The sequence below is a fragment of the Prionailurus viverrinus genome, chromosome C1 (assembly GCF_022837055.1).
Source record: "Prionailurus viverrinus isolate Anna chromosome C1, UM_Priviv_1.0, whole genome shotgun sequence".
Classification (NCBI taxonomy): Eukaryota; Metazoa; Chordata; class Mammalia; order Carnivora; family Felidae; genus Prionailurus; species Prionailurus viverrinus.
The window spans coordinates 13,919,717-13,937,297 of NC_062568.1; the positions used below are offsets into that span (position 1 = coordinate 13,919,717).

General features: G+C 42.4%; 1 protein-coding gene across 7 annotated transcripts in view; it reads right to left on the minus strand.

The window, feature by feature from the left end:
* Positions 1 to 1,904: 1,904 nt before the first annotated feature.
* The window catches only part of CNOT9 (CCR4-NOT transcription complex subunit 9), a 35,867-nt gene continuing 20,190 nt past the window's right edge, over positions 1,905 to 17,581 (minus strand). For 4 of the 7 annotated variants that reach the window (XM_047873515.1, XM_047873519.1, XM_047873522.1 and 1 more), the window contains exons 5-8: positions 15,514 to 15,623; positions 12,731 to 12,829; positions 12,442 to 12,533; positions 7,939 to 10,295 (exon numbers count right to left, since the gene is read on the minus strand). In XM_047873515.1, coding sequence (XP_047729471.1) covers positions 10,127 to 10,295; positions 12,442 to 12,533; positions 12,731 to 12,829; positions 15,514 to 15,623 — 470 coding nt within the window. In that variant the 3' untranslated portion in view covers positions 7,939 to 10,126. Of the gene's footprint in view, positions 2,059 to 7,938; positions 11,259 to 12,441; positions 12,534 to 12,730; positions 12,830 to 15,513; positions 15,624 to 16,042; positions 16,262 to 17,581 lie in introns of those variants that run through there. The other 3 variants (XM_047873516.1, XM_047873518.1, XM_047873520.1) reach the window with 3 other exon arrangements.

Below are 17,581 nucleotides of genomic sequence, written 5' to 3' on the forward strand. Positions count from 1 at the left end.
TAGGATGGGAAGGAAGGTCACAGCTGATGCAGATGCAGTGAGGAAAGAAGGGACAAAGAATCGGAAGTGGGAGCAAGAGCAAGAGGTAAGGAACAGTGGAGGAAGCCCGAGAGGAGAGTAGGTCTTGACTGTTCACTCCTAGAGGTGAATGTAGAGATCCTCGAGGCTGCAGATAATTACCTCTACAATACAGAGGAGAGAGCAGAGATGCAAAATAAGGTCAGAAGTGGCCAGGGCTACAGAGTAAGATTTGGTCCTCAACCTACAGGTGGCTTATGTCACCTAGAGATGGACTTTGCCAGGGTTGCCGATAGTGCCAAAGGCATGACAGTGAAATTCAGGGTGTCTCAGGGCCCTCTGAGGGCCAGGAAGGAAGAGAATCATTTTGTCCCCTCTCTTGCTTCTGAGCAGGACTATTGCCTGAACTCATTCATATAAAGAGGACAGAATGGCTCTGGTCATAGGTGATAGCTCGCAGAATGTTAGAGCTCGAAGACTTTCATAACTCATCTAACCCACAGGTTCCTGGCTATATCACTATCCTTAGGAGTGTCTTAAAATAGAGACTCCTTAAATAAACGTTGAAAAAAAAATTAAAAAAAAAAAAAAAAAAGGGGCGCCTGGGTGGCGCAGTCGGTTAAGCGTCCGACTTCAGCCAGGTCACGATCTCGCAGTCCGTGAGTTCGAGCCCCGCGTCAGGCTCTGGGCTGATGGCTCAGAGCCTGGAGCCTGTTTCTGATTCTGTGTCTCCCTCTCTCTCTGCCCCTCCCCCGTTCATGCTCTGTCTCTCTCTGTCCCAAAAATAAATAAACGTTGAAAAAAAAATTAAAAAAAAAAAAATAGAGACTCCTGAGCCCCACCCCAAATTGGCCAGATCAGAATTCGAAAGGATGGGGCTCAGGAATATTTATTGTTAAAAAGAACCCCCAATACACAAGCAAGTCTGGGAAACCCTGAATTCCCATCCCAGCTCAGGAAGCTGCTGTCCAAAGTCACAGAGCTAGTTAAAGGCAGAGTCGGGACTAGAAGCAGGTGCGTTTCCCAGCACAGCACTTGGGCATGCCAACAAACTGCCCTGGCCCATCGAGCAGGCTAAGGACAGGTACGGACTCAAACCTGGGTTCTTTCTAAGGAAATCTCCTAACTCTATAGTTTCTATACGCTTCCCTGGGTCTTTGGTAATCCTCAACATTCTGTTAATGCATGTATGCTAAAGCATGGTTACTCCAGTTCTCTCTCTCCCCTTACGAGGGTGGGGCTCAACCCTGAGTGTCAGCCCTGGGTGGCTAAGAGGTCCCCATATAAAGGGCTGACTGCCACAGCCAAGGAGGAAAATTGTAAATCAAAGGGGATGAGCTAGGGATAACCAGGAGGTGGGAGCCTTGGAGATCTGTTAGGGCTAAGGAGTCCGGGGTACAATTTAATCAGGGTGGATAAGCATGTGGGGGGCAGAGGCTGGGACTCAGGCAGCGCACAGCTTGGAGCAGAGGCTGGTTAGAGCCTTGGGGCCCTTACCGCGAGCAGGAGAGCAGTCCTGTCTGTGAGCTCTGTGACGCCCTCTCCTGTGGGACGAGGAAACCCAGCTGGGTTCTTGTGCTCCTCTCGCTGCTCCGCTGGCTTCCTCCCCTTTTCTACTGCAGTTTGCTGCTGTGACTGGCAGACTTGCAGCCAAAGAGAAGGAGTAGGGTGGGGAGAGGTGTGAGCTCTCTCCTTGGTCCAGCCCTTCCAACTCTTAAAGGCCCAGGACACAGGTCATCAGGAGGGAATATTGGGGGAGGGGTGGATAGAGAGGGATTAAGGGAGGAGGAGCCTGGCTGCCCTTCATCTAGATGCCAGCCCTCGCTGACCCCAATCCTGCAGTAGCTCTCAAAGTGAAACCCAAGGAGTGTCTGCGTGGCGGTGCTCCATGAATCGCTGCTTTTCATTCCGCACAGCTTCTCCCTGCATGGTGAACGGCTGTCTCTGCCCTCATTTCATCTGGCTCCTTTCCAGGGTGTCTGCTCCACCGGCCTGCTTCTGTGTCTCTGCATCCCGCCTTGTGGGGCGCTCAGCCTAGCTCTGTGGCACAGGGAAAGGCAAAAAGAAATAGGATGGGAAAGGAGGAAGATGAGGAGAAAGGGAGGAGAGGAAAAGGGTGTCGAGGGACAGGTTAATATCTCTGACTCTTTTGGGCCCTTGCTAAACATTGAAGGAATTGCACGCATAAATGCATCGAACAGTTCATTTGTTCTTCCTTTCCATGCTTCCTTTCCGTGCTTTCCATGCTATGAACACTTGTTCATCGCCTCCAATGTGCAAGGACATGCATGCGCATTTATAAAGATGTGTGTAGAGATGGCATGGACCTGTGGTACGTAAGAATCAAGGGCAAAAAAGTGGAGCACAAGATTGGAGAGACACCCACAGGGAAAAGAAAGGTAATGAGCTTCTTGCAAGATGAATGACTAGGTGGCTGAAATAGAAACCAACACTGAGGCAAGGGGACCAATTTAGGAATTGTAAAAGGCTTTATTAAAATGCGTTTTTAAAAAAAAAATTTAATGTTTATTTTTGAGAGAGAGAGAGAGAGAGAGAGAGAGAGAGAGAGAGAGAGACGAAGACAGAGCACAAGCGGAGGGAGGGGCAGAGAGAGAGAGAGTGAGGCACAGAATCTGAAGCAGGCTCCAGGCTCCGAGCTGTCAGCACAGAGACCGACACGGGTCTCGAACCCACAAACCACAAGATCATGATCTGAGCCCAACTTGGACACTTAATCGACTGAGCCACCCAGGTGCCCCTAAATTTTAAAAGGTTTTATTATGGCTCCATACCTCACACGGAGAGACTGAGGCCCAGAGAAGTTGAGGCCATGTCCTGGACTCACATGTCAGCGTCAGAGACAAACAGGTCCTGGCACTCTCCCAAGCACTGTGAGCTGGGACCTACTTCTGCTCTGCCTTGGAAAGACTATGGGATATGGAGTTTTCTGGACCAGTGGATGGGAATCAGGCAGCTGAACGCACAGGGCACAGCGCTGAACTTAGGCTTCTGGGGATCCTTTTCCAGGGAGGTGTGTTTTAATCATAGGCACAAAGGGAACTAACTGTATGAAATGATGTGATTTTAAGTGTGCTGAGATCTGGCTACCTCTCATGGCTCCCCTAGACACCCCTCAAGTGCCTCATATTCTACCATTAGTGATTATTTATAGCTAAAACTTTACTCCCATTAAAAATAAAATCCTCCTAAGTGATTACCATAAATGTCAGGATCGTGGTTACTTCTGGGAGGAGGGAGTTGTGATGGGATCATGCTCATAGCTGGCTTCTGAAATGATTGGCTGAGTTCTAGTTCTAGTCCTGGGAGCTAACAACAGTCTTCCCTTTCTAACTTATTCAACTATACATTTTTTTTTTTCTTTTCTGAGAGAGAGAAAGGGCGCAAGTGAGGGAGGGCAGAGAGACAGAGAATGCCAGGAGGGGCAGATAGAGAGAGAGAAGCAGGGCTTACCTGATACAGCGCTGGAGCTCACCCAATGTGGGGTTGGAGCTCACCTGATGTGGGACTCAAACTCACGAACCATGAGATCATGACCTGAGCCGAAGTCATATGCTTAGTACCTGAGTCACCCAGGTGCCCTTTTTTCTTTTCTTTTCTTAAGTAATTTTATTATTAAATTTTTTTTAAACGTTTGTTTATTTTTGAGAGACAGAGCACGAGCGGGGGAGGGGCAGAGAGAGAGGGAGACACAGAATCTGAAGCAGGTTCCAGGCTCTGAGCTGTTAGCACAGAGCCCGGCGACCACGTAGGGTTCAAACTCACAAACTTCAAGATCATGACCTAAGCTGAAGTCAGATGCTTAACTGACTGAGCCACCCAGGCGCCCCAGTAATTTTATTTTTTTAAAGCAACCTCGGCACCCAATGTGAGGCTCGAACTTACAACCCTGAGATCAAGAGTCACATGCTCTACTGACTGAGCCAGCCAGGCACCCCTAACTATACGTTTTCTTTATGTAGTTTTCTATATCTGTTACAATAACAGGGTTTCCAGTTTGGGCAGGTGTTAATTTCTGACACTTTATTGTTTTTCCACAATTTATAAGCTGTTTCCATATTCTCCAGCGAGCAGGTTTTTTGTTTTTGATTTTGAAAGTTTGTTTATGTAATTTCTACATCCAACGTGGGGCTTGAACTCAGGGCCCTGAGATCAAGAGTCACATGCTCTTCCAACTGAGCTAGCCTGGCACCCCTGAGAGCAGGTTTTGATAAAGGAAGAGTATACAGGCTAGGAAGGCTGAAGAGGGAGGCCATTTAAGGGAAACAGATTAAGAGAGCACCACAAATTAAATGGTGCGGGCTTCAGGTTTTACTTAATAGAGCACCTGTCTCATGTGCTTATCTTCCTCCCCCATTTTTACTCCCCTAACATCATCACATCCTTAGTTTTCCACACTTCTGCCTCACATTCCTCACTTCTACACTCCTGGGTTATATATGGTTTGCCTGTTTCTATTTGCCTTACCTAGTTGCTGCCCAATTTCTTCCCTTCTGGGGGTTTGGTCAGGGGTATTATCATTCCTCCTGTATTTTCTGGGAGAGTTCAGATCTCAGATTTTTTTTTTTTTTTCATGCTAATGTTCCCCAGATCATGTGTTCTCATTTTTGGGGCAGGCACATGGGAGACCTTCACAAGGTTAGAATGCTCCAAACAGTGGCTTAGAAGACATGCCCGCTACAGGATGCTCTATATAGACCCAGGGAGGGAGCAGACAGACGGGGCCCTGGTACAGGAACTGTCCCTGTGGTTTGATCTTTCCTATTTCCATAATGATCCTGGCCCTTCCCCCCCTGTTGTCTATTATTAACAGATCCAGAAACTTGATCAGGGCAGCAGCAGCAGAGGGATTTTCTGGGAATCATGCCCAGGAAAGGCCCAGAAGCCCTAAATTGAAATGAAGGGGCAGCTGGCAAAGAGGGAGACGTAAACACTGTCCTCTCCTGCTGCCACACAGACAAATCTAGACCCTTCTGATACACAGGGGAGATGCCCTAAACATCTTGCTTCTCAGGACTAGAGTCAGTTCCCCAGTCCTTCCAGCCTAACTAAAACTTCTGAAATGAAGCCCATCTTCTTCGTGGCCAAAAATGCTTCTCAAAATATTAAATTCCGCTTTAAAAATCATCAATATAAGACCACTTAATTAAAAGCCAGGATACATAACGTCAAAAGCTGGAGGATATATAGCCATTCCTCTATTCTGACACTAAAAACGAAAAACCAAGGGAAAGGGGAACAAGGAGGTATAAAATGAACCAGAGGACAAAATGAGGGAAGTTAGAATAAAAGTTAGAGGGAAGTTAGAATAAAAAATACAAATGGTGTCTCCATGACCTGAGCCAAACTTGGACATTTAATTGACTGATTCACCGAGGTGCCCTTTTAAAAAATTTTTTCTTAAATGTTTATTCATTTGGGGCAAGCCCCAAAAGTGTAAGCCGCATGTTGGGTGTAGAGATTACTCAAAAATTAATAAACTTAAAAAGTCACATGCTCTTCTGATTGAGCCAGCCAGACACCCCTATTATATTTTTGAAATTCCACTTTTTTCTTATATTTAGAAATATGTAATTGATTTATTTTTATTTTTGCATATTGACTTTGTATTCTAGGACCTTGCTAAATCCATTCAATTCTGAGTTTGGAGATTCTTTTGGGTTATCAATGTATACAGTTGTGCTGTCAGCAGATTTTTTCCACTTTCCTATCCTTTTATTTTCTTGGCTTAGCACACAGGCTTGGGAGGCATGAGAGTAGGTATCTTTGTCTCAATCATGTCAGGGAGGAGGACTTCAGTATTTTTTTCATTGAGTAGTTTACTGCAGGATTTTTGTTGATACCTTTTATTAAGTTAAGGATGTGCCCTTCTATTACTGGTTTTCAGTTTGTTATTTTAACCATGAATAGGTATTGAATTTCATAGTATTCTTTTGTTCATCTGTCTAGACAATTGTGTGGGTTTTCTCCTTATACAGTTGTTGATTATGTGAACTGCACTTAGTTTTCAAGTGTTAAGTCAGTCTTCTATAGTAAACCCAGATTAGGTATGGTGCACTATCATTTGTATGTATATATATATATATATATATATATATATATATATATGTATATATGCATGTGTATATATATATGTATATATGCATGTGTATATATATATGTATATATGTATGTGTGTGTGTGTGTGTGTGTATATATATATATAGCTAGACCTATTTTTTCCTAGGAATTTTCCTTCTACATTCATAGTAGAGTTCAGTCCCTGGTTTTCCTTTGTGATATCCTTGATAGATTTTGGTGGCTTCAAAAGTGAATGGGAACCTGTTCCCTTATTCTATAGTCTCTGGAACTTTATGGAAGATTCGTGAGTATAGATCGGAGTGATGTCCTTTTTCCTTTCTTAAAAGCCAAAATGTAATTTATAAGTTTTTTTTTTTTTTAAATGTTTACTTTGAGAGAGCGTGTGTACACGAGTTAGGGAGGGATGGAGAGGAAGAATCCCAAGCAGGCTCCACTTGCTCAGTGCAGAGCCTGACTGGTGACTTGATCTCATGACCACAAGATCATGACCTGAGCCAAAATCAAGTCAGACATTTGAGCCACCCTGGTGCTCCCCCCACCCTGACTTTTTCTAACATTTTTTCCCCCCCAATCTAAGGTCTATTAAGGGTTTATCAATTACACTGACGTTTTCAAGGGAATGACTTCCCACTTCATTTTCTTTATTGCACGTTTTCTATTTCATTGACTTTTGCTCTTTGTATCTTACTGTTTTTTGAATTTGCTATCCTTTCCCAGTTTGACATAAAACTTAAATCACTTACTTCATCCTTTCTTTTGGAACATGTGAATTTAAAGTAGTATTTATTTATTACTTTACCTGCATGTCACAGGTTTTGATATGGCTTTTTTTTTTTTTTCTAATTACGTTTGTAATTTCTTTTGTGCCATTTAGAACTGTACTGCTTGCTTTTTAAAGTTAGGAACTTTCCAGTTTTCTTTTTCCTAACTTAATTCCACTGTGTTCAGAGAACATTAATTTTTTCTTGAAAAACTTTGAGGCTTGATGGTCTGCTATGACCAGTTTTGGTAAATGCTTCCAGTGTAGTTGAAGAGAGTATGTATAATGTCGGTTTAGAGTGCAGTGTTCTATATGTCATTAGGTTTGTTAATGTTGTTGTTCAACTTAGCTGTTAGATCAGCTTTGAAATAAATGTATTAAAATAGTTTAAAAATTCCACAGCATTCAGGAATCTCATTTCATTCTATTCTTTCCTATTCCAAATGTTGTACTTGGACTTTTGACAGCAAGAACTTTATCTGCTCCGCCTCTCAGCCTTTGAGCAGCAGGGGTAGTGAGCAGGGGAATGCTATGCAGACAGTAAGGAAAGAGTGCTCTCAAGGCAGCCAGTGCGTCTCCTTGCCCTGTTCCACCACTCAGTCACAGGTCCCCCAGTGCCTTGGAAAAAAGCTGGAAGCAGAGGCTGGCTCCATCTCGCTGAGAGCCAGAAACAGGCATGGAAACTAAGGAGATGTGTGCTAAGTCTTGAGCCTCAGAAGGAAATGAATATCAAAGTCTGTGATAAAATGTTTCAAGCACTACCCCTTTACTTATAGAAGTCTCTCCCATATTAAGTTTTGGCCACTACAGGCAGGAGTGAGGTTCTGTTTCAGGAAGATATTTTACCAGATAAAGGGCAACACCCCAGCCTCCGAACAGCTTTGATACATCCGCAGGACTTTTCCCAAGGGACCTATCCACAAAGGAACCATCAATGCTCTCTTGGCACCACAGTGTGTTTGTGTAGATGAACAGATGGTAGGGTGGTAGGGGCAGGGGTGACAAGGATCATGTGACCAGAGTGCCTAGATATCTAGATATTGACAAATTCAAGTCTCCAGTTTAAAGGAAACATTATCTTTATAAAATCAGAAACAGGTTTTATTTCAATCCTGTTAGGGTGTGAGAGGGATGGAAAACAAAAAACGGAGGGGTCTCTTTATACACATAAGGCATCAGGATCAACTACAAGGAATAATACCCATTTCCAACCCTCCCCCAACTCCTGTGTGCGGTCCAAGACCAGCTGAGAATAGATGGAACAGGAATTAAGACACTGTTGGCACAGTAACATGGCCAACGCACCAAAAGATGGAGAGAGAAGAGAATCTCCCAGGGAGCAAGGCCCTGGGCCTCAGCTGCTTCCTCAGTGGAGGGGGAATGAGAAACTTTGGCTCAGCAGGAAGGCAGTTGGCAAAAATAAGGGTATCTTAGCTGGACTCTCCAGATCACAAACTAAGGGCTGAAGGAGGTCCAGACGTCTATCTGGTCCATATTGTTCTCTGCTTTCTCCAAGACCTCTTCTCTTCAGGCTTGAGACTGAGAGCTGACCTGATTCTCCTCTTCATTTTTGGAAGGCAGGGGAATAAGTGCTTATTCTACCCTTTCTACATCTAGGCTACTCAATTACTACTTTCTTGGTTCTAAAGAGACAGAAGCCAACTAACAAGGCCGGCTCTCTTGGTGAAAGTCGGCTTGAAAGAGCCCTCATGTTGGCAAAACTGTCTCTGCGAAGGTTTCTCTGAGCTTGCCGCTTGCAGACAGCCCCCCCGCCTCCTGGCCCAACTTGTTTGGAGGCACCTTCATTTGTGTAAGATGTGGACAGAAAATACTTTGTCTCTCTCTAGACTTGACTAGTAATTCCATCTGTGATTGGAGATGGGGATGAGAGAGAGCAAGCAGGTGTTGGCAGGGGGAAGGACGAGAGGAAAGCAAGACAGTTTACACCACGTTAGATTCAAGCCAATGGAGTGTGAAGAGTTATCTAGAGCTCCAAAGATAGAAGGGGGACTCTCTGACATAATATGAACAAGCTGGAAATATTTTAGTGTCAACCCTGTAATTCCCATAGACCAATAGGGAATGTGTCCAAAAAAAAAAAAAAAAAAAAAAAAGGAGACTTAAGTGAAGAAGCAGAGTCCAGTCCTCCATCTTAAATCTGAATAACATGAGTTCATTCAGCTAATACCACTTCAAGTACAATTATGAAGACAGATGGAGCTACAGGAACTCATACTAAAGCAAAGAACGGGATTGAGTAGCCTATCATCTTGATCCCAGGCACCTCCCCTTTAAGTCACCCAGAAAATCTCTCCAAGGACTGGAATTCAAGGTGAGGTCCACTGCTGTCTCTCCTCCCCCAGTACAATACCCTCCCAGGACAGCCTGATGAATTAAGACGTCTGTTAAAGTTTTAATACGAGGGATGTAAAAAAGAGAAAAGCACTGAGATTTGGAAAAGCTAGCAGCTGGAGCCAGAAACAAGGTTAGGGTCCTTGTGGCATCCGGAACTGGGGGCGGAAGAACAGAAAGGGAACGGAAAGAGGAGGTGGGGTCCTGTTGTCCTTTGGCTTTCTCTATCCCCTGCTTCCCATTCCTCCCCACAGTTCATGCAGCTATTGGCCTGCTAGAGGGGATGTAATGCCCAGACCAACTTTTTATTAAGCTTATGCAGCTAACAGACTTGTAAACAGTGCCAATTGACAAAGTTTTGCTGAGTATTACAGCTTGTGTCCACTAAACACACCTCTCTCTGACATTAAAAACAAAAGACCAAAGTAAACAAATACTGAGAGAGAGGATGAAGAGACACATCTTGAGTCTTCCAGGAAGGCAAAATAAAAAACCGCCACCTGGCTTGGTCCCAGGCGCTCAGCATGCCTACAGTGCTGCTGCCACCACCCTGCCTCCCCTCCCCGCCAGTGGCTGGTGGAGGTGGGGGAGAAGGGCCATCTCGGGCATGCTGCAGACACAGCATTTGCTGGTGTGGACACCCTCCTGGAGCTGTGGTGGCAGACTGCTGTGTCAGGAGCCCATCTCCTGGGAGGAGTGGAGGGAGCCCAGGTCCTGGAGGCGGCCTGAGATGGCAGCCCACACTCTTCAAGCGGGGTCACCCTGCCCCTCTTCTCCAGTGCAGTTCAGCGTTGAGGTTGTCTATTCCCGGTCGGCGGTAAAACCTGAGCTGTTTTCCTCGCAGGTTCCCCCTCCTGTCCCCAACTTGGGGGAGCAGTGGAAGGGGGCGGGGGAGGATCACTGAGGGGGCAGGGGGATACCCCGGGGATCGGTGACCTGGCCTTCTTGCAGGTTCTTCACCAGTTGTGCAAGCCAGCGTTTCGTGGTGGTGTCGTCTTTTAGCACCTGGGCGAAGGTCGTGTCCTTCAGCTGGTCAGGGAGGCACTGCCTGAGCGCTTCACGTGCCCTACATCAGAGACAAACAAGCCAACCGGGGAGACCAGCAAATAAACCCACATTTGGGGGACAGAGAAGAAGTTCTGTCTTAGATACACACATAATGAATCCTGGGAATATGCAGTTCAGTCAAGGTATCTTAATCCATTAAAATTCCTTAAAACTTGTATTAGGCATGGGCTCAGAGGTCTCCAGGATCTGTCGTCTGTGAGTATTTTCAGAATGATGCCTCAATGTGGAATTTCATGACAAAGCAAAATGGAATGAAGTGGTGCAAGAGTTCACCTGAATTCCAACTGCTTTCGGATTCATTACAGTAAATACTGTCAATACGCTCATGACAGAAATAGATGGGTTATGGTAAATGAAACATTTCTAAAGTCAGTGCATGAACAGGGGAGATGACTTGACTCATTACGATAAATGAATGAACTTTAATTCTGAACAGTATAAACTTGTGTCTTTCCAAAAACTGCTTCAGTTTCTTTATTTCTTTCCCTTTTTTTTTTTTTTTTTTTAAAGTAAGCTCTACACCCAATGTGGGGCTTGAATGCAGGACTCTGAGACCGAGAGTTGCATGCTCTACTGACCAAGCCAGCCAGGCACCCCTGCTTCAGCTTCATAGTTAAAAGGTTTAATAAAAGGTGAGAAGTAAAAACAAAACAATGGTGGCAACATTATCAGATGAACTTTTAAATGTATCATTTTCTTTAAAAGATAATCAGAGAAAAATCAAATCTGAAAACCTTAAACAGGTAAACGGTAATGATTTATAAAGCTGTTTTAAATAAAGTTACGGCTTTTGTTCAGTCTGGTTTCTTTGTACAAGTAGAATTTTAAATAAACATATTTTCAAACTGATGGGAACAGGAACCACTGAAGAACAGGACAAAATGGTTGAAGAAATAGCTAGGGCTTGAATAACCTCAGTGGGAGAAGGCTGCGTTCACATTAAATCGAGTTATCCCCATTCCTAGGAACACAGAAATTGCCCCATTATGTGGTTTAGCAGAACCTGAGCAAGTGGCTTTCAGCATGAATTATGGATTTACAAAGCAAAAGGTCAAACATTTCTAAAATGCATCATATCTACAATGTATGATTTCTGACAGAAAGATTATGAACACAGGCAGATAAAATAATTAGTTCAAGGACTTTACAGGAATCAAAGAGAAAACTGAAAATGTAATTCAAGAGTCCTCTGGGCTCCATTCCTTTCTTAAGAGATCTCTGAAAATATACTTCTCTTTCTGACCACCTGAAGCAGCAATAGAAAGCTCAAACCACAGGAATAATGTATCATAAGGTTTGCTGGAAACTGACTAGATTCTCTGAAATTTTAGAGGAGGGTACAGAGTTACAGTGGGGAGACAAAACTGATTTTTTTTTTTTTCCAAAGTAAGCTCTATGCCCAACGTGGGGCTTGAACTCATGACCCTGAGATCAAGAGTGGCATGCTTTACCAACTGAGCCAGCCAAGCACCCCCAAAACTCTGATGAATTTTTAAGTTTTTATTTATTTATTCTGAGAGTGAGCGAGCATACAAGCAGGTGAGAGGCAGAGAGGAGAGACAGAATCTCAAGCAGGCTCCCCACCATCAGCGTAGAGCCTGATGTGAAGCTTGAACTCATGAACTGTGAGATCATGACCTGAGCTGAGATCAAGAGTTGGACGTTTAACCGATTGAGCCACCCAGGCGCCCCTATTTTATTTCAAAGTTTATTTATTTTTATGAGACAGAGAGACAGAGAGAGAGAGACAGAGAAAGAGAGAGAGAAAGAGAAAGAGAGAGAGAGAGAGAGAGATGGGGGGAGGGGCAGAGAGAGAGAGAGAGAGAGAGAATGAATCCCAATCCCAAGCAGGCTCTGCACAGTCAGTGGTGAGCCTGACGTGGGGCTCAAACTCATGAACCGTGAGATCATGACCTGAGCTGAAACCAAGAATCAGACGCTTAACTGACTTAGTCACCCAGGCACCCCCTCTGATGGATTTTTAAATCCTTTCAAATTTGAAAAGGATTTAATTAAGTTCTGTCTGACTTAAAGTTATATCCCTTGCCTACCCTAAAGATATTAAGAGCTATGCCATGAGACAGGGCAACCATTCACCAGAGTATTTCCCCAAAGTCCCATAAATCCTGTAAATGTTTAGTTACCTGGGATTATCTGAGAGTCGAAGGTAACATCTCACTACATGCTTCAGCAGACGGGCAGAAGGCTCTTTGGATAGCTGCAGGACCATCTTACCCTATTTTCCCCCAAAATGGTGTGGGGTAGGAAAAAACACACAAAATACAAAATAATTCTAGTTGACATCAGAGATCAGATATTTCAAGAATCATTATATAAGGTTCCAGGATGCTGTTCAGTGTCAACTGCAAAAGGGACTAAGCTGTGTAATCAGAAGTAACCGTAAGGGGGATAGAGATAGATGAAAGAACTCACCAAAATCATGGCAACGTGGGAGAAACGCTCATATGTCTGACATATATATGCCAAACCTGTGTCATCTAAAAGGATCTTCTGGAGGATGAATGTGGCAACCTGGAGTAAAACAAAATTAAAGAGTCTAAAACGTTGCTCAGATTTGTCTTCCAAATGTTGATTCATCTCCTGGGAATAATTGTGAATCAGAAAATTAAGCAGAGACCCTGACATTATGTACAACTTACTCCCCAAGATAGGCATGGTTAAAAAAGATTCATAATAAACATTACCATATTGAATACTATGTGCCCGAGTTTTTCCTATAGGCATAAAGTGCCTCGTCTTATTTTCACAATAAACCTGTGAGGTAGGTCCTACTGTTATTCACATTTTATATAAAAGGGCAGGTCTGGGTAACTAACAATTTCTTAAAAATATAGACATATGGGGGCACCTGAGTGGCTCAGTCAGTTAAGTATCTGAACTCTTGGTTTGGGCCAAGGTCATGATCTCACAATTTGTGAGTTTGAGCCCTGTATCGGGCTCTGCACTGGCAGTGCAGAGCCTGCTTAGGATCCTCTCTCTCCCTCTCTCTGCCCCTCCCCTGCTCACGCACACCCTCTCTCTCTCAAAATAAACAAATTTTAAAAAATGCAGATACTTTTCCAGTTATTTAACATGTACTATGTGCCAGGCATAACGGCTAATCAATAACTTGTCAGGTTAAGGTCCCAAGTGACAAAGCCACTAAGTTGTAGAGTTGAGATCCAAACCTAGTTTGAAAACCTAGTTTTCTTTTTTCCATGGGCCAAGAGGAATTTAGAAATTTAGCTGTGCCTTATCTCTTCTAAATGAGGTAAGTAAAACTTTTCCTACTACTTCTTAAAAAAAAGTTTATTTTGAGAGAGAGCGAGAAAGAGAGTGCACACAAAAGGGAAAGGCAGAAAGAGAGGGAGAGAGAGAATCCCAAGTAGGCTCCATGCCTTCAGCACAGAGCCTGACTCGGGGCTCAAACTCACAATTGTTGAGACCATGACATGAGCCTAAATCAGATGTTTAATGACTGAGCCATGCAGGCGTCCTATTTACTTATTTTTTAAAGTAATCTCTACCCACAATGTGGGGTCCAAACCCATGACCCTGAGATCAAGAGCTGCATGCTCTTCCAACTGAGCCAGCCAAGCGCCCCTGTGTTGCATGTTTAAAATAAAAAAAATTTAAAACCATTACATCTGCTTGCATCCAACCCAGCAATAAAATATTCATTGAATTAAATTAATTCGATGTGACTAAGCATACTTTAGGAGCTGAGGTTTGATGTTGCTAAAAATAGCAACATGGACAAGTAGCCTTGAGAAAAATCACATGACATGAAATTTAAAAAGTAGTACATTATTGGGGTGCCTGGGTGGCTCAGTTGGTTAAGCGGCCGACTTCGGCTCAGGTCATGATCTCGCGGTCTGTGAGTTCAAGCCCCGCGTCGGGCTCTGTGCTGACAGCTCAGAGCCTGGAGCCTGTTTCGGATTCTGTGTCTCCCTCTCTCTGACCCTCCCCCGTTCATGCTCTGTCTCTCTCTGTCTCAAAAATAAATAAACGTTAAAAAAAAAATTAAAAAAAAAAAGTAGTACATTATTAAAGGGAAAGAAGAATAGATGTGAAAGGCATAAATGATATTGCTGAGGGAAAAGACTAGAACAACTTAAGGAGAAAACTATATAAAAACAAGAAACACGAGGAGTATGTTCTTCCAGAAAAAAAATTGATACAAAATCATCAAATGAAGTTAAAAATAATAAAAGAAGCTTATATACATCCACACAGAAAAGGCAAGTTCACCAACAAAAGGATTAACTTACACTGCTGGCTCAAGATTTCACTGTACGTTCAATATCAGAAGACAACAGGGCTATGGCAACATACTTCTGATAGGGAGAGATAAGAATTTTATACCCAATCGGGGGCTGTCATTCATAGTTAAAGTGCAAAGTAAGCAAAAGCCCAAGGCATATATACACTTCAGTATGCGTAAAAAAATGTCTGGAATATACATTTAAAAAAAATTTTTTTTATGTTTATTTATTTTTGAGGGGTGGGGAGGGGCAGAGAGAGATGGAGACACAGAATCCGAAGCAGGTTCCAGGCTCCGAGCACAGCTCACTCATGAGCCACAAGATCATGACCTGAACTGAAGCCGAATGCTTAACTGACCGAGCCACCCAGGTGCCCCTGGAATTATATACATTTGTGGTGAGAAGTGGGTTCAGAGAAAACTGAAAAATTTAGTGTTTAACTTTATATTCTTCTGAAGGGCTTGATAAAAAAAAAAAAAAATACATACATATACGTATATATATATTTACATATATATATATATACGTATGTATATATGGGTTTTTTTGTTTGTTTTGTTGTTTTTTTTTTTTTTTTGAGAGAGTGCACGCACACAAGAGAGCAAGTTGGGGAGAGGGGCAGAGGGAGAGAGGGAGAGAGGGAGAGAGAAAGAGAGAGAGAATCCTAAACAGGCTCCACGCTGAGCATGGAGCCCAACTTGGGAGCTTGATCCCATGACCCTGGGATCATGACCTGAGCTGAAATCAAGAGTCTGATGCTCAATTGGCTGAGCCACCCAGGTGCCCCAGGTCTGGATTTTTAAATGATCATTTTATAACAATTTTTATCCAAGAGAGAAAATATATTCATGTAAGTTTCAAAAAGCCTGAAGGGAGGCAGAAAATGATCCCAGAACCATAAAGTAGTCCAAGAGCCAACAAAATATAAAATCTAAGTTGAAAAGCACATACCGTTTTAGAAAGTTCACTTCCAGATTCCATAATGCGCAAACACAAAGGGATGATTTCTGTTGTCAATAAAAAGTTGATTACTTCCTGCTCATCTGTTTTCACTAGGGCCCCTAAAGAAAATATGGACAAAATTATTTCAGAGTGAATGTTTTTAATTAAAATTAACTTTGGAATGAGTGTTCATTCAACTAGTTGTGGAACTTAAATAACAGAGAGAAGATACATTGTGGTTCATTCACGTCAGAGAATCAGATTCATACTGATGTTTAAACAAAAACAAAAACAAAAACAAAAACAAAAAAAAAAAAAAAAGGGGGGGGGGGAAGAGAAAGCAGAGGTTGACTGTTACCAGTCAGCATCTGAAAGATCAGGTACCAGGTTTGGTCCATCACATAGTGAGCAGCAGTTCAGCCATCTAAATCATTTTTCTATCATTCTTGGCTACACAATGACATCACCATCTACTTTCTATTTATTTTAGGGAGGAGAGAAGAGTTCTGTATCAGTACTAAAGGATATCCCCAGGTAGCAAAGAAATGGTGTCAATTTGAATCCTATTTCACATTGGACATAAACAAACATTACTTCTTGGTTACTTAATTGTTACTCTTTCCCCAAAGAGCACAATCATGGAAGGGTGTACCCAAACCAGAAACACACACACACCTGAACTTTAATCCTAGTCCCGCAACTTGTTTACCAAAGTTTGGTAGAGTTACCCTCTCTTTATAGGTCTCTGTTTCTTTATCTATAAAAAAAAGAGTCGGAACAAATGATTTTTGAAATTCATCCCAATTAAATTCTGTTGAGTTCTAAACTGACACCACGGACCAGGTAACAGACACAGTTCAGGGATATCTTCTCTATTCTGTACATAGGGAAGCAGAGCCTCATTAAACAAATGACTGGTCCCTGAGCTGTCCAACGCATCAACCAGTTTTTGTATGAAAGGCCTCAGTTAATTAGATCTATAATAACTTAATCACTTTCGATTAGAAAGGAATATCATTTACTTAAAATAAGAACTGGCAATCTACAAATGCTACAATCTCTAAACCCCATACCAAACAGCACATAGAAGAATTTACTAATGTGGCCTATAGCAGATATCAAATTGCTATTTAATTTTCACTTTACACGTAGGTTTAAAATCCATTCTGAATTAATTTTTACATAGAGTACAAGGTATAGATTGTGCTTCATGGTTTTACATATGGATATCTTAATTGTCCTACCACCATTTATTAAAAAGACTATTATCCTTTGTTCATGAAATTATCTTTGCACCTTTGCAAAAATCAATTAACCATATCTGCATGGGTCAATTTCTAGACTCCCCATTTTGCTCCATTGATTTACAAGCCTAGCTTTTCTCCAATACCACACTGTCTTTACAACCACAGTTTTCCAGTAGATCTTGAAATCAGGTAGTGCAGGCCTTCCAACTTTGTCCTTCTTTTTAAAATCTGCATATTCTAGCTCATTTGCCTTTCCATATAAATTTCAGAAACAGCTTGTCGTTTCTATATTAAAAAAAAATCCTGCTGGGATTTTGTTGTAATTGCTCTAAGTCCACATACATCAGTTTGGGGAGAACTCACACCTCAACAACATTGAATCATTTATATACCTATCAATGAACATGGTATATCTCTGCATTTATTTAGGACTTCTTTGATTTCATCATTGTTTTGTAGTTTTTTACCTACAGATCTTGCACATTCTGTAAGACTTACACCCAAATTTTTCATGTTTTGGTGCTATTATAAATGGTAGGTTTTTAAAATTTCAATTTGACCGTTTCTACCACATAAAATGATTCATTTTCGAATACTGACCTCATATCCTGCAACCTTGCTAAATTCACTAGTTCTAATAGCTTTGTTTGGGTAGGTTCTTCAAGATTTTTCTATGTAGTTAACCTTGTTATCTGTGAATAAACAGTCTTACTTTTTTCTTTCTAATTTGTATGCCCTTTATTCTTTTCTCTTGCCTTATTGCACCAGGTAGGATTTCCAGAATGATACTGAATAGGAGTGGTGAGAATGAACATCCTTGCCTTGTTCTC